The sequence below is a fragment of the Chinchilla lanigera genome, unplaced genomic scaffold, assembly GCF_000276665.1.
Source record: "Chinchilla lanigera isolate Chin_1 unplaced genomic scaffold, ChiLan1.0 scaffold00040, whole genome shotgun sequence".
NCBI classification, from domain to species: Eukaryota; Metazoa; Chordata; class Mammalia; order Rodentia; family Chinchillidae; genus Chinchilla; species Chinchilla lanigera.
The window spans coordinates 20,362,254-20,378,321 of NW_004955441.1; the positions used below are offsets into that span (position 1 = coordinate 20,362,254).

Below are 16,068 nucleotides of genomic sequence, written 5' to 3' on the forward strand. Positions count from 1 at the left end.
GGAGAGTTTTTGTTGAAATTTGGCTAGTTTGTATTTTACCTTTTTTTACATCAGTGAATTCTTTCAACTACATTGAGTACTGCATTTTTATATTCTTTAAGTGTAAATGTCCATTTGAGGGAACTCTGACAGAAGATACACTGTATATTGTTTTCAGCAGCATCAGGTAGCAATGGAAAAGCATTTTCAAAATGTGTTCTTCGTGGCAGTTTCTCATTCATGATTTTTAAGAAATTATCTTTATATGAATGAGCAGTTAAAATACTTAGATTTTTTTGGACTTTATCTGGATGTGCCCATTCATACCATCTCTTTTTTTTCCTTCCCCCTAAGTGCTAGGATCACAGGCATGCACCACCATACCCAGCCCTTCATACCATTTTGTATCTCAAGGCCTAGCTTCAGGTGACCTTTGCTTAGCTCATTTGCTCATGTGTTCCTATAAAATTCCCTTTATAATGTGCACAGAACTTACTAATGTAGTTCAGTGCGAAAACTTGAGTGTCTGTGGCTCTGATCTCTAGTAAAATTGAACACCCCCAAGGGGCGCAGGGCCTGTTTTGATCTAGTGCTCCCTTTAGTTTGTAAGTGAGATGGTGAAGGAAGGGGATGATGAAGGAAGGCTGCAGTGGCAGGGCTTGCCTCATATTCCCCATGGTTTCACAGGTGAGGCAGCTGCAGGAGGATGCCGCCCGCCTCCAGGCAGCTTATGCGGGAGACAAGGCTGACGACATCCAGAAGCGGGAGAATGAGGTCCTGGAAGCCTGGAAGTCCCTGCTGGATGCCTGTGAGGGCCGTAGGGTACGGCTGGTGGACACAGGGGACAAGTTCCGCTTTTTCAGCATGGTTCGTGACCTCATGCTCTGGATGGAGGATGTCATCCGGCAGATTGAAGCCCAGGAGAAGCCAAGGTAGCACTCCTGGGCTCTGGGGTTCAGTTTGTTTGGGGTAGCCTGCACTGCTTAGGTTGTCTCCTACACAGCAATGCCAGGAAGAAGAGAGAGGCCTTGGAAGTACCAGCTCCTCCTAGGTTCTCCCCTTGTACCCCTAATGTCCATGCTCCTGGAGACCCTCCTGCCCATGTCTGTGGACCATATGCTTAAAGCAGCTGTGTACTGAGGGTGTGACCGCCTCATCTTTGGAATGAGATGGCTTTTCTGAGTTCTTTTTCTGTGTGTCTTTATTGGATTAAAAGCCACTCTATTCCTTTCTATACACACTAGCAAACGTGTCACTTACCTCACCATCTGTTTTAATGGAAGGGTGATTATTTAATACTGATTCTCTGTATCCTGTTTGACTTTGTTTCACACAAAGTAGTGAGACGTTAACTGATGAACAAGCAGATACATGTATAACTTCCAGGTCACCCCAGCTAGCTGCTGACAGTACTATAAGTGAGAAATGAACTTTTCCACAATAGAAGAAATATTTTTTATCATTATATTTATAAAGCAGCTATATCCCTGTGCCAGTTTCAGTAGGTTTTGATCCATGAGTAGATCCCAGAAAGAATAGTGTGTATTTCTTGAGCTGGTTGCCTTTTTGTTTATCTCTTCATGTCTGAGTACAGAGACACTGCTGCTCTTTGGGAATACATGTTCTGAGCCTGTAGCAACTCATGGCTTGGAGTAACTATTACTACCTCTGTACCATCTTGAAGTGAGTCTTTCTGAATTGCATTTGAAGGTAAAAGTTTGAACAGAAATTCAACAATTTTCTTGCACATACCTAACAAACATTTTACATTACTTGAGCACACGTGCAGAAGAAAAGTGAAAGGAGCCTCTTTGGAGCGGGTCCTAAGTTACACTGTCCTTGCGCTTCAGCCCCATGACGCAGACTGACCTTTGACTAGAAATCAGCCCTGAAAGGCTGATTAGGCCGCCAGTCAGTTTCCTTCAAATCAGTTATGTGTTTTGAAATCTCCACATTTATTTGAAAAGCTTGATTTCCTGAAGATGTTTTGGTTTAATTTTAGGGATGTATCATCTGTAGAACTATTAATGAATAATCATCAGGGTATCAAAGCTGAAATTGATGCTCGTAATGACAGTTTCACAACCTGCATTGAACTTGGGAAGTCCCTGCTGGCAAGAAAACACTACGCATCTGAGGAGGTAGGGTGCCACTGTATTTGGGGGCCCCGGGACACAGGCCCTGGCGGTAAAGTGTAGAATGACTTTATTCGTGTCTGTGTACTTGCACACACAGAGAAACACGTGAAGTTGTCCTTCATTACCCACGGGGATATTTCAGTGACCCCTGAGTACCAGAATCCAAGGGCGCTTAAATCCCTTACATAAAACGGCACAGTACCGCATATGAATTACACATATCCTCAGGTGTACTGTATATCATCTCTGGATGCATACCCATAACACACCTGCTTAGATGTGTTTCAAAACTTGCTTTTTTCCTGCCTCCCTAGACTAAGACAATTATACAAGCCTCTAGACTCAGAGCCAGTACCTCCATGGCTCAAAAGACTAAATTTGAGAGGCCCGGTTGAGAAATGGTCTCACTCACCTCCTCTGATACTCATCTAGCTGAGGTCCTTCTTTGTTATCATGTTGCTCTCGGTTATACTGTTCTCATTTGAATGACTATATTCTGGTTAGGATGTAAATGATAAATTCCCTGTGTACGTCCCTCATGGAAATGGATGTCTTCTCAGAGAGGCCGGGGCTCTGCCCTTCTTGCTGTTCCTCTGTTGCAACTGTGTTTGCTGCGGAAATCCCCTGAGTCCAGTGCATCTTTGGTTTCCTCACAGAAGGACTTTCTCTTCCCCTCCCAGGGTATACTAGGAAGGTACTTCCAAACTTAGTGGTGCTCTCTGCAGAAAAAAATTCTTTCTTGTATGAAGTGACCCATAAGAGGAAAACAAAGTGGATGTGGTACATTCTATTAAGATGTCCCTGTGGTCTTTTTTTTCCATGCAGATCAAGGAAAAGTTACTGCAGTTGACAGAAAAGAGAAAAGAAATGATTGACAAGTGGGAAGACCGATGGGAATGGTTAAGACTGAGTAAGGACCTAACTTCCTTTGTCGTTCTGCTCTTAGGTGTCCGAAGAGAGCCTGCAAGTTTCTTTTCCTGTCTCATTGATCTTATCATTCAATGACTCTGGGAGTTGTGGGTGCCTCCTCCTTAGGGACCTATTTCATGCCAGAAGAAAAGTGAAAGGATGCTTAAATCCCTTACATAAAACGGCACAGTACCGCATATGAATTATACATATAGAAGTTATATTTTTATAGAAGTCATTTTTCACTCATGTCGTCGGGTCTCAGGGTTGTGAGTAGAACGTGGGTGTTCTTTGGGAGAACGTGGGGATGAGTTTTCAGCATCCTTCTGGGAGGGTATGGACGGAAGCCCAGCATTGTCCAGAAGAACTCTTGTGTCAGAAACAAGGTTGAAAGTTGGCCTCAGTCTTGTATTTCGTGATCTTAATGGAATGTTGACAACCCAAAAAAGCTGCAGTCTGCTGAGGTACTTTAGTGAATTAGGCATTATTCTAAGGGTTTTTTAATAATGATCCTATGAGGTAAACTATTACTTAGCCACATTGTAAAAGCAGTATATATGCGTCATCACAAGGTTGATAATGTGTAGTATTGGGAGTAGCAGCTCGTAATTGGAGTGAGCACCAAAGTAGCCTAATTCAGGCATCTTTAACCATACTTTTAACTTGTGTTTGGGTCCCAATTGTAGGTTAAACATTTTATTAAAATCAGTTGTACTCTTCCTAACGTCGCTGTTGGAAGAGTTAAAAGTTGTACGTGTAGCTCATGTTGCGTTTACATCGGACAGCACGGAGACACATGAGTAGACTGTAAGCTTCGGTGTGTATAGCTACCACCAGAGGGCAGCAGTACCAGGCGGCCCTGTGGCCGTCACTCACTCATTCTTGGTGCCCTGTGCAGTTCTGGAGGTCCATCAGTTCTCAAGGGATGCCAGCGTGGCCGAGGCCTGGCTGCTTGGACAGGAGCCATACCTCTCCAGCCGGGAAATTGGTCAAAGCGTGGACGAGGTGGAGAAGCTCATCAAGCGCCACGAGGCATTTGAAAAGTCCGCAGCAACCTGGGATGAGAGGTTCTCCGCCCTGGAAAGGCTGACAACAGTAAGTAGCCACTGATGCCGGCGAATTTGGCCATTTTGTGAAGATCTTCTCAAAATTGTTGACTCTTGGAACAGGATATATGGAGGTGTTTCAGGGCTATACTTTCTCAGTCATCTCCTAGGCACTTAGATTTAGGATCATTTTTAGTGGTCTTTTGCTTGGGAACTTATTGGTGATGTTTTCCTCTTTTCATTTGCTTTTTCTTCTGTATCTGGTAGAATCTTTGGTCTACAGGGAACATTACCTTAAGTTTGCCTTCAGAATTTCAGGATTAGAACCCTTATTGAATAGTATTTTAATCCTAGGCTACTGTGAACCCTCCCTACTCCTGATCATATCTTCTGCTAGCATAAAGGGTTTAGAATAGGGCTTGTGCACCTATGTTTCTTTTCCCCAGACAGTTGTACTCCTGGCAGAACATAGATTCTTTGCGATGTATAAATATCGTTTTCTCTCCAGTTTCTGTAGTTCTAGAGATTTAACATGTGTCTTTGTACTTGCATGTTAAAACAGAATACTTTTTGTGTGTGCATTTTGCTCATGAAATGGGTTGTGTTTAAATTTCATGTAGACTATTTAGTGGCTTTTTTATGTTTTGGGACTCTGAACTAAACACAGAGTCATACCACACAATGGCTTCTTGAAAAATTTTTACAGTTCTTTGTGTTTATCTGCATTTTGGGGGTTTGTTTTGTTTGCTTTTCCTTTTATTGTTAGACCATGTTAGTAATACAGAATGATAAGGTTCATTTTGGGAAACTGATGTGTGCATTTAGCATTCCTTGATCATTTTTAGTTAATGGTATTGAAAACGTGTCTGAGCTCTGGTGGAAAATCCAGGTTAGACACCCCTACCCCCACCCTACCCCACCCCACCCACTCCCCAAGCCCGGATTTTTTCCTCTTCAGCAGTGTTGAGATTTGCATAGTTATTGAGAAGTTAAATCCGTATCCCAGGGGGCAGACACACAGGTATCTTGCCAGTCCGTGGTGCAGCCCCCTGTTCCGTGCGGTTCTAGGTTGTAGCTGCAGTTCCTATGGACTGACTGCCCTTTTGCTCAGGATGTCAGAACTTCGTTTAGGGTGTCCAGCAGATGCCTGTACAGAGAGCTAAACAGAAGGCCTTCTTGATCCCCTGACTGCTTTCTTGAAAAGCAGCAGGATCTGGCTCTCTGCTGAACATCACTGTGCTCTCCCTCAGCTGGAGTTACTGGAAGTGCGCAGACAGCAAGAGGAGGAAGAGAGGAAGAGGCGGCCGCCTTCTCCTGAGCCGAGCACGAAGGTTTCAGAGGAAACAGAGTCCCAGCAGCAGTGGTGAGTCATGGGCAGTGTAAGAGGCTGGATCTAAGCTTGGATGGCAGGTGAGCTGTATGGAGCATGTTTTTCAAAACCTTGCCACGTGCCTTTCTATTATGTCATGGGACTGCCAAGAGTCCTTATAATCACCTTTGAGTAACATCTGAGGACACTGACTAATCCACAGTTACATAGCTATGTAGGTGGCAGAAGTGTAATGTACACAGTGCCCGTCCCACTGCAGGAACACGTGTGCGTACAGATAGTACACACATGTACACACACACACACGCTTCCAGTTAGAGTGAACAGCACGGATGCTCTGAAAGTTCTGGATGACTGCACGTAGAAGGCAGGAGCTGTTCTCTGGTTGCAGACGCTAATTGTTGTGGTACAAGCTCCATGAAAACCTCTGATGCCACCTTTGTTTGGTCAGGGTGGGGACTGAGGCATTCCTATAGCCTAACTATCTGGAGTCCAAGCTTTTAAAGAAAATTACATCATGTGAAAGAGGATTGCTTATATTTTTCTCTTTCTTCTCTTCCCTTCCTTCCCCTTCCCTGTTCTGTCCTTTTCGTTTTCTCTGTTCACCTAACAGGGATACTTCAAAAGGAGAACAAGTTTCCCAGAATGGTTTGCCGGCTGAACAAGGATCTCCACGGGTTAGTTACCGCTCTCAAACCTACCAAAACTACAAAAACTTTAATAGCAGACGGACAGCCAGTGACCAGCCATGGTCTGGACTGTGAAGTTCACTACCATTTGTCAAGAGCCACTCTTTCCAAATCCTATTGGTTTTGACTCTGGCTTCCACTTCACCCAAAATGTTAAAAATTTTACTTAATTCATACCCTTCTTTGGTTTCATATTTGTTTGCATTTAATTCATTGTTTGTTTTTTTTTGAGTTTCTTAACTGATGGACGCTCGTTACCTTAAAGCAGCATACTTGTTTTTTGTTTATCTATTGTGAGCTTTTTACTTTATTAAGATTTTACAGCAAAACTCTTACTTGAGTAATTGAAATTAAAAGAGATTACAGCATAATGAAGAAGAAAACTAGAATCTAACAGGTATGGCAATCCAGTTATACTAATGGCACAGTATCTTGCTGTAGATACTGTGTTACTTATAAATATCATTAACCTGCAATAGTTTGGTAGTAACTAGAAAGACCGGTATAGAAGAAAGGAGACATTCAATACTAAGATTAGACCCTACAGTCAGCTGAACATTCCATGAAATGTGCATTCATTCATAGCAGATGACAAAAGAAAAAGGAGGTTGGATTTCTTTGGGAAGCTGTTCTAATTTTAGATACAGAATCACGAACATTTTAAGACCCTTGGGTCACTTGCTACTTTTTATAAACAAGTTCCTTTCTTACCTTCTGCCAAGTCCTGAGCTGAGGACAGCAGGTCTCCTTGCAGCAGGTGTGCAGCTGCCTTGTGGGAGTAAGTTGCCACTGACTGCTGCTGCTGCCTCTGTTCTGGTCACAACCAGACGTAGGACCTGGCAGATGACAGCAGTTCTCAGCGTGTTCTAGAAGTCTGCCTGCCAGCCTTCCAGGCCTCTCCATTCAGTCACTGACTTTGGAGTGTCAAACTGTTATAGTTTCTCAAATGGAGCAAAAGCCATTTTGGTTCATCCTGATTACTTGAACTTGATGGACCGTGCCTCAGGAGCACTTACAGGCTCCTGGCTGCAGAGATCATTTTTATGTCTCTGTAGACAGAACTGTGTTGTACATGTCAAATGAATCTCTTGACTTGTTAATTTTTCAAGACTTTTTGTGGAGTTCTTTAATAAGGAGTTTTGTAGGATGGCTTGTAACAGGCCACTAAGGGGGATTGGAAGTATTTTAACAAAAATCCTTTTCCTTAGGAATAATGAAAGAAATGATTTCCTGGTACCGATCAAAACAAAATCCATACTACATCAAAGCCTTGTGAGACATTCACTTGCTCATTTGCCATATTTAGATGTCTTAGTGGAATCAGAAACCTGTTCTGATATGTGTTCTCCATGAGTTAAGTCTCATTTGTCTTTTCATTTCATGATGCATGTCTTTTTTTCTTTTGTCAGGATAACATCATGTAGCATCTGTTTGTTTTTCCATATCTCTATGTACATATCTATCTACTTGTGACTGTAGATGGGTATATAGATAGATGCCAAGCTTCTTATGTTCTGGGGTAGTGTGCACCACTATTGGGTCTCTGCCTTAAAGTACACCAAAATTTATTCTAGGGGGAGAAAACTGCTTTTCTTTGGTCATTAGGGAACCATGATGTGTGTTTCTGGCCCTAAATTATGTTACATGTGTCATTGATCTATATGTATATATGTGATGTTTACATATATATATATATTTATGTGTGTGTTTAAATTTTATAGTATCAGGACTAATACCCATTTTCAATGCTTTTTATATTCAGAAGAACAAAAAAACAAGCACATGAGAAAGGAGTGCTATGATACACTTAACTTTTGCTCACGTGCCTATTTTTATCTAGACTTTTAAATTATAACTTGCCAGAACAAAGTTGTAATTAACGATTGGATTACCTTGAAAGAAGAAAAAGCCGTTTATTTCATTCTTCTGAATGGTAATGCAGAGACTCAAGTCAATGAACTTGGAAGTAGTGTTGCTTTGTGCACTTTGGAAACCAATCAAGTGTTTCTGTGCTACTAGTTGTCATGTCGCATTCGTGTTCACTTCCTGATTTATGTATCTCAGATGTGCCTGGCCACTAAAGCACTCTGGACTAATTGCTAAAAAGAAGCAACAAGGGGTGGGCTGGGGTGGGAGGGGGAGGGGTGTATTCACATGTACCCACTGTTTGATCATAGCACTGTGATTTGCTTTTGATGTTTGTCTATAGTGGTGTGTTGTCTGTTGGCATGCTTAAAGCACAGGTCCATTAAAATTCATTTTGTTCCTTTTATTTTCCTTGTTTTCTTGGTTAGTGATTCATTTGCATAAACATTAATTACCTCTGCATACTGGTTTGGGGTTTCTCTTTCCTTCTAACTCTAAAGAAAAATTTTTGCTGCAGAATTTACCTCAGAAGACTTCCCCGACCTTCACCTACCTTGAAGTGTGACCAAGTGTGATAAATTGTAGCTTTTTTCAGATAAACGTGTATCAGGCCATGACTGTCACTAGTAGTTTTAAAGTCAAACCTGCAGCACTAAATTTTTTTTTAATCTGGTTTCTGTACATACTAACCCCACGTCTCTGAACTCACACCTGGCTCAGGCCTTCCACACCAAACTTACACTCCCATTTCCCCAGGTTTCCAGAAATCTCACACTAGAAGAGATCTGTCAGCCTCAAATCCACTCCACATCTTTTTGGCTCAGGGTTTGTTTTTTCATTATTTCCCTTCCTGCAACTCTCCCTTAGAAGTGAAAAGAGAAGCCGGATGAAATGGTGCATACCTGTAATTCCGGCCACTCTGGAGGCTGAGATAAGAGGATAGGGCTGCCTAGCAAAACCCTGCTGGAGGTGGGAGATACAGAAAGAAAGGAGAGAAGGACTGAAAATAGAGGAGGACAAAATTTAAACAGCCTGTTGTTCATAAGCATGTGTGTACAGGCCGTCACTTACAAAGCTAAGATAATCATGCATACATCCCATGTCTTTCTGTTCTAGTAATATATTTTCCACATTTCTATGAAAGTAAAAGATTACAATCAAAAACACCTTTAAGTCTCATTGGACCCTAGTCAAACCCTGAACTCCATGTTGTGATAGACGTCACATAAACTTGTGATTCTTCATTCTTTCCCTAGTTTTCTCTAGTCTTTTCCCAAAAGAGCTAGTTTTATTGAAAATGAAACATTGGCTCTGCCATTTAGATAAGACCTGAATGAGAGATCCAGTTCCCAAGAGCTGACAGATGTGAGCATTCAAATGGTGGTGGCCCATCTGCATAGCTCATCCTGTCAAGGTTGTTGCTAATTTGGTGTCAGTTTGATTCTGGGTAGCAGTGGTGGGGATGTAGCTAATGAGTGTGCCATTGACACCTCCATGTTTGTCCGTGTATGAGGGGTGCAGGTTGTCTATAATCCACTAAAGCGTCAGTCACACCCAGCTTTAGTAACTTGCTAATCCCACACCTTGGGTGTATCAGCCAGGGGTTGCTACAGTTAATGGTACACAGGTGATGGTACACAGGCTGAACTCGATTAAGAATCAAGACCCTACTACATTTCCAAAGCCGAAAAGCCGTGAGGGTTACAATTTAATTGAGCTTGGGAAGAAACGCTCCCGAAGACGTCTCCAGCCTGAAGGGTCAGAGCCACTGGAAGCCTGGCTCTCTCTGGGCTTTCTCGTCTCAGTGCAGCAAGGCACCGTCATCAACCAACCCGTGATGGGGAAGGCCCTGGTTCTGTCTTTGTTTGGGGGTAAATAGCCGTGTGGTGTTGAGTGACTGTGATTGGCTTTACCAGCTCCTTTTAACACAAACTACAGCCCACTCACGATACAACTTCGGCAGATGTGGTTAAAATGATGTTTGTTGACTTGCCTCATTTCCTTCCAGCTCCTAAGTTCCAAAGTCTAACTGGGATGGTAGATGTGAAATGCATGATTGTCGTCCTAATTTCTGCATGTTTTTATGATGATACATTGAGGGGAGGGGGAGGAGAACAAGACAGCATTTTCAGAAATTGAATGTCTTTCCTTGTCTTATTTGAGGGAATGCTGTGTAGTTCTGATAGAGTTGTCTGTCCATCTGTTTGTGAATGCCCTTTCGCTTAAACTTCCAGCCCTTCTGCTGGCATCCTTGGTTGTAAGGTGGCTGCTGTATAACGTCCACTCTCTCATATTTAATATGTGTGACTGTTACTGTTGTCTTTTTGTTGTAAAGTCACGGTAGGAGGAGGTGATCTAAACTACGTTTTAAAAATGTATTGATCAGAGGAGTAGAGTGCAGTAAAACTCATAATGGCATTTCGCTTTTCTCGTTTCCCTGTAAGTGGGCGGGCATTAATCCATTCCCACCCTCTAATGCCCTTGGTGTCCAGCTGGCTTTGCGGGTGTGCAATGGTTTTACTGTACTGCCTCGATCTGTGCCCGGCATTTATACGCAGCCACTGTGCGAGTCAGGTAGAGCACGTGTGGTCACTCCTGTGGGTCATGGGGTTGGCTGAATGGCCTCTCTGCTGTCCCTAGATGGCAGAAACAGTGGACACAAGCGAAATGGTCAACGGTGCTGCAGAGCAGAGGACAAGCTCAAAAGAGTCCAGCCCCATCCCCTCTCCCACCTCTGACCGAAAAGTTAAGACGGCCCTCCCGGCCCAGAGTGCTGCTACCCTGCCAGCCAGAACCCAGGAGACGCCTCCAGCCCAGATGGAAGGCTTCCTGAACCGGAAGCACGAATGGGAGGCCCACAATAAGAAAGCCTCGAGCAGGTAACAGCAGCACAGGTGGAAGCAGAGCCCTGGGAAGTCAGCCCATCCAAAGGCAGGGAGCTGTGCTAGAGTCTGGAGAGTGTGTGGGTAGAACCTGGGGCTCTGCGTTCTTAGGGCTGACATTAGAAATTGGAGGGGAAAGTGCTGTTCATTCACTGAGAAAAAGAAGGTAGGTGTGAGGAGGAACAGCAAGAAGAAGCCTTAGTAGTTCACCTCGAGGGGGAGTTTGCTAGGTTGAGGCTGAGGAGTCTTTAAGTGAACAGATTTCATAGTACACCCACCTAACTATGTGATAGTTGATCATATGAGGGAAAGGCCACCTTAGTCTGATTGTCTTACATAAAGAATGAGACATATAAAGCATGACATAGAATTAAAAACGTCATACCACAGCGATACCCATGTTTACAGCAGTGCAGTTAGTCATAAGTAAATCTTGGAAACAACCCAAATGCCCATCAGCTGATAAAGGGATAAAAAAGATGTGTTATTTCTGTACAATGGAGTATTACTCAGCCATAAAAAAAATAAACTCGAGGTTTTTATAGGTAAGTGGATGCAACTAGAGACCCATACTCATAAGTGAAATAAATCAGACCCACATGTGTAAACAACATATTGTCTCCCTGGTGTAAGAACATGAAAGAATAAATAAAACCCAAAATGTACAGTAGATAGTAGGAAAGGGAAAGAAATTGCTCAAAGGAAGGAACAACTGGGATGAGGGAAAGCAGAAAAAGAAAGTACTAAGGCATTTTATTTATAGATAGATATATGGATCATGGTATAACTATACTGCTAATGTTTGATGGTTTATTGAGGGGAACAGTTAATGATTAAAAGGTTTTTTTTACATTGACCAGTTTTGCATGTTTTATATCTGGTAATCTGAGCAATTTATAGGATGACAACAATTTGCAGTATAACAACCATTGATGAATTCCTGCAACCCTGTCTAGTGAAAGTATGTATTGTCTCCAGTGTTCTTTTAAATTATTATTTTCTTATTCCCTTTAATGATTTGATCAATCTTCTATTCTTACATCTGGTAATCTGAGCAATTTCATTGAAGGTAGCAATATGTAATATAACAACCACTGTTAATCCCTATCATCTGGTTTGAAACCCTGTATCATTTTTAATGTCCTTGCTTTGTTTTGTTTGTATTTTGCTAGTGTTCTTTTTTTTTTGTACTTTTTTCTTTAAAATTTAAAAAAAAAAAAAAAGCATGACATAAGGCAAGGAGCTTTTGCTTTAGAATAGGTATGTTTCAAATAAAGTACCCAGGTAGTACGCATGCTAGCAGAGAGTCCTGAACACTAGTAAAAATTAAAAGCTAAGAGTGCTTTCATTTAATAGAAAAATGTGTCCCCAAATAGAAGTACAACCCTGCGACTGTGACGACGTGCTGTGCCCAGGTAAGCTCTGGAGGAATTTTGTACCACTGGTAGCAGAATTTATGAAGGGCTTTTAATAAGGGGTGACAGTGCGTTTTATGAAAATCTTTTTTGTGTCAGGATCTTAAAGAGTCCTGACATTTCTTTCTCTGCTGTTCTCAGGTCTTGGCACAATGTTTATTGTGTCATAAATAACCAAGAAATGGGTTTCTATAAAGATGCCAAGACTGCTGCTTCTGGGATCCCGTACCACAGTGAGGTTCCTGTGAGTTTGAAAGAAGCCGTCTGTGAAGTGGCTCTTGATTACAAAAAGAAGAAACATGTGTTCAAGCTAAGGTGAGAGATGCTGTGCTTTGTGGTTGCCCAAAAGTAGGAATGTGTTTATTTTTACTCTGGGGGTTCGTTTTCTTACTCCAATATTGAGATTGGTTGGTCTTCTGCCGTTTTAAACCTCCAATAAGTGAAAAGCCAGTTGGGCACATGTCTCCGTGAAGACCACTGGATTCTTTGGGGACTGTAACCAGCCACCCGCTTCCCCGTGGCTGAGCATGGAGGAAAAAGCGGCTTTCGTTTCTACAGTTTGGAACTCGCTGCTCCCTAGGACTTGAGGTCGGCTATTTATGTCACAGTTTAAAGAAAACAGAAAAGTAGTTTCCTCATCTTTTCAGCTTATCCAAACCCAGGAGTTCCTGTTGTTTGCTGGGGAGTTATCTGGATGTGGGTCAAGTGAGTCATCCTGGAGGTGAATGGAGACAAACAGGAAACCCTGGCGTGGGGCGTGGGGCCCTGTGCTTCAGGTGGCTCCAGATGGCTCCTCATAAATTCTGATGCTTTGTTGGTGAGCAGGCTCCTTAAGCCTTAGGACGCTTTATGTCTTGCCACATGGAACAGACAGCTAGGCCCCTCTGCTCCTCTCCCTTGTCTGTTTCCTAATGCTGCAGAGGGCAGTGTGGTCCGCTCTCCCAGTACCCTTCCTCCTCTCAGCGTTAGAGTGAGTGATTAAACTCTCTGAGCCCAGGCGCCCCTTGTGTCGCACTCATGGCTCCCAAATGTGGTTTCTTCCATTCTGAGACTCACATAAGAAACAAAGTCCAGGTACTTCACTGTATGTTTACTCAGAGTCTCTGGAATTTGCAAATATAGGGGATAGAAACTTCGGGACAGAATTTCAAAAAGACTCATTTTTGAAGAACTTCCTGTGAATTGAGTTTACACCAGTGATCAGGAATCCCTAGTGACCTTTGCCAAAACAAATACAAATGGTTACATGCTACCTGTGTGTACTGTGCTGGACCAGTTGATTATCATGACTTCTTGATGTCCAGGGAGCTGTGCTGAGCCATTGCAGGTCTGCCGGCACAGGCGGTGACAGGCGTAGAGCTGTGGTTTGGGTTTCCTGTGTAAATCCTGTGGCCTGCTTATAACCTACATAGGATATGGGAGTTGGGGAATGTTCATTTTTCTGAAGTTAAATTGTAACTTACTTTTTCCTGAAATTGCAGACTGAATGATGGCAACGAGTACCTCTTCCAAGCCAAAGATGACGTAAGTTGCAGAGTTGTGTTTCTCTTCAGTACTTAGGAGTGCACACATATTTATGGGATGGTAGGCTCTGTTCATGATGTAATTCACGTTTTTCACGATCAGCGGTGATGGCTCTCATCTGTTCTCCACAGTCTCCGGTATTAGGAGATGTATGTGTCTAGAAGGCAGTGAACAGCATCCCACTCTCCATCACTGAGAGAGGAGAGCTAGACAGGGCTTACCGAAGTTAGGCTAGGAAAACTGTGTCCAGCCCTGCCAGCCGGTGAGGCACGGTGAAGCAGCCCCAGGACTGAGTGTAGGTTCCTGCTGTGCCCTACTGCCTCTAACTAGCCATTCCATGGTTGTATTCCATGTTGAGAAAAGAGAAGGTTTGTTGGTGAAAAAACAGCATAAGTAACCCTTCAAATTTGAGAAAACGCCTTCTGTCAAGAGAGGTACCTTGTGTAGGGTGAGACCTGCCAACCCCCAAGCTGAGACCCATGCATCCAGCTCTTGCCCTGTGGAACCACACGTCCCATGCTGCAGTGATGACCTTTGGGTACTGTAACACTGCATTGTAAGGGGCTGAGCCACGTTCACTCCCCTGTGCAGAGCAAGCAGAGGTGTGTGTAGCAGCAGTGCCCGGAAGTGCCTGCACAGTCCGGGTGCAGCCAGCACGCCTTGTGCCCACCCTCTTAGCTGAGTCTCAACTGTGTTCCAGGAGGAAATGAACACGTGGATCCAGGCCATCTCCTCTGCCATCTCCTCCGACAAACATGACGTGTCTGCCAGCACCCAGAGCACACCTGCATCCAGCCGGGCGCAGACCCTACCCACCAGCGTCGTCACCATCACCAGCGAATCCAGTCCTGGCAAGCGGGAGAAAGACAAAGAGAAAGACAAAGAAAAGCGGTTCAGCCTTTTTGGCAAAAAGAAGTGAACTCCTTTCCATCACCTGCCCTTCTCTTCTCTTCCCTTTTCAGTGAAATTCCAGCATGCAAGCTCAGAACCGACACGTTACTCTCTGTGCCTAATGTTCCTCAAAGTGATTGATTTTCTGTTTTTTTTAATTTATAGAGCATTTTGGGGGGATGGGAAATACACCTAAACACTTTATCTCCAAGTTACAAAAGTTTGAGGTGCAGAGGAAAGGCCAGATTTTTTTAATGAAATTATATAGATTAGATCTCAGTATTTAAACTGTTCCTCAATTTTGTGAGGCTGCGTTGGAAATAACCCGCCTCTAGTGCTGTTGGTTTGCAAGGCAGCGGTGCTTATACAATATTTCCTGTGCTCACCAGAGACAAAATGTACCAATTTCCTGATACCATTCTTTTCCATTTACTTCCGGTGATTATCCTGAGTCTTGACTATTAAAAGTGCCCACGGTGGGTCTGACTATTATTAAACAGATCGTGTATTATGATCTTGCTGCCACCATAGTGCAGCTCCATGTTAAAGACCAAACCATTTGTACCTGGCATCACTTACTAACACACGACATGCAGCTTTTCTGCATCAACGACAACTGCAGTTAAGAATGTTGGTAAACAAGAAGGAATAGAAAAGTGATACTGTTTTAAATAATCTGTAATTTCGATTTTTTTTTTTTTTTGCTGAAATACATTATATTGTATGTTTGAGATAATTCTAGTACAAAGTATAATAAAACTAGATGTATAATAAACCCTTTAAATCATTGGTAAGTGTACAAGTGGAACTGAAGCATTTATTGGACAAAGTAATGTTACTCTAACGGTTACTTGCCCGTGCGTTGCCACACTGTGTTGTAATTTGCTTCATTACCTTGCTATTTGATACATAGTGTGCATTTCTGTCACTGTAACTATTGTAATGACAAACTTTCATCTTACTGCACAATCAAAATGGCATCGATAGGAATGAACTCCAGAGGCTGGGCCTGAACAGGGAGTGGTCGCTCAGGCCTGGTGCTCCGTCGTACGACCTGTACCTCTCAACTTTTGCCCTGTTAAATATATGCTATGTCATTAAATGCTTTTAAGTCTAGCATGGTGACTAATCGTTTTTCTTCTCCGGCACACACATACTAAGTAGGGAAACTGAAAAGAGAAACAGCAAATGGAAAGCGTCTTGCAGTTGATTTGATTCCTTGCCTGTACACGTATGGTGCACGTAATGGTTTGCACGTAATGTCAGTGTTTTGCAGTGGCACATCCGTGTTTAGTCTTTTATCCATGAAAAAGTTATCAGAGAGCTTGCTAACCCTGAGCGCTGAGCCAGAGATTGGCAAGCCTTCGGTGAAGGGCCAGAAGTAGTAAATATTTCAGAC

At 43.0% G+C, this 16,068-nt stretch overlaps 1 protein-coding gene across 4 annotated transcripts in view; it reads left to right on the top strand.

The window, feature by feature from the left end:
• The window catches only part of Sptbn1 (spectrin, beta, non-erythrocytic 1), a 129,461-nt gene extending 113,676 nt beyond the window's left edge, over window positions 1-15,785 (top strand). For 2 of the 4 annotated variants that reach the window (XM_005391031.1, XM_005391032.2), the window contains exons 26-35: window positions 667-911; window positions 1,982-2,120; window positions 2,943-3,027; window positions 3,925-4,121; window positions 5,323-5,435; window positions 6,016-6,079; window positions 10,598-10,836; window positions 12,396-12,569; window positions 13,736-13,778; window positions 14,479-15,785. In XM_005391031.1, the coding sequence (XP_005391088.1) occupies window positions 667-911; window positions 1,982-2,120; window positions 2,943-3,027; window positions 3,925-4,121; window positions 5,323-5,435; window positions 6,016-6,079; window positions 10,598-10,836; window positions 12,396-12,569; window positions 13,736-13,778; window positions 14,479-14,697 (1,518 nt within the window). In that variant the 3' untranslated portion in view covers window positions 14,698-15,785. The other 2 variants (XM_005391034.2, XM_005391035.1) reach the window with 2 other exon arrangements.
• The last annotated feature ends 283 nt before the right edge of the window (window positions 15,786-16,068 follow it).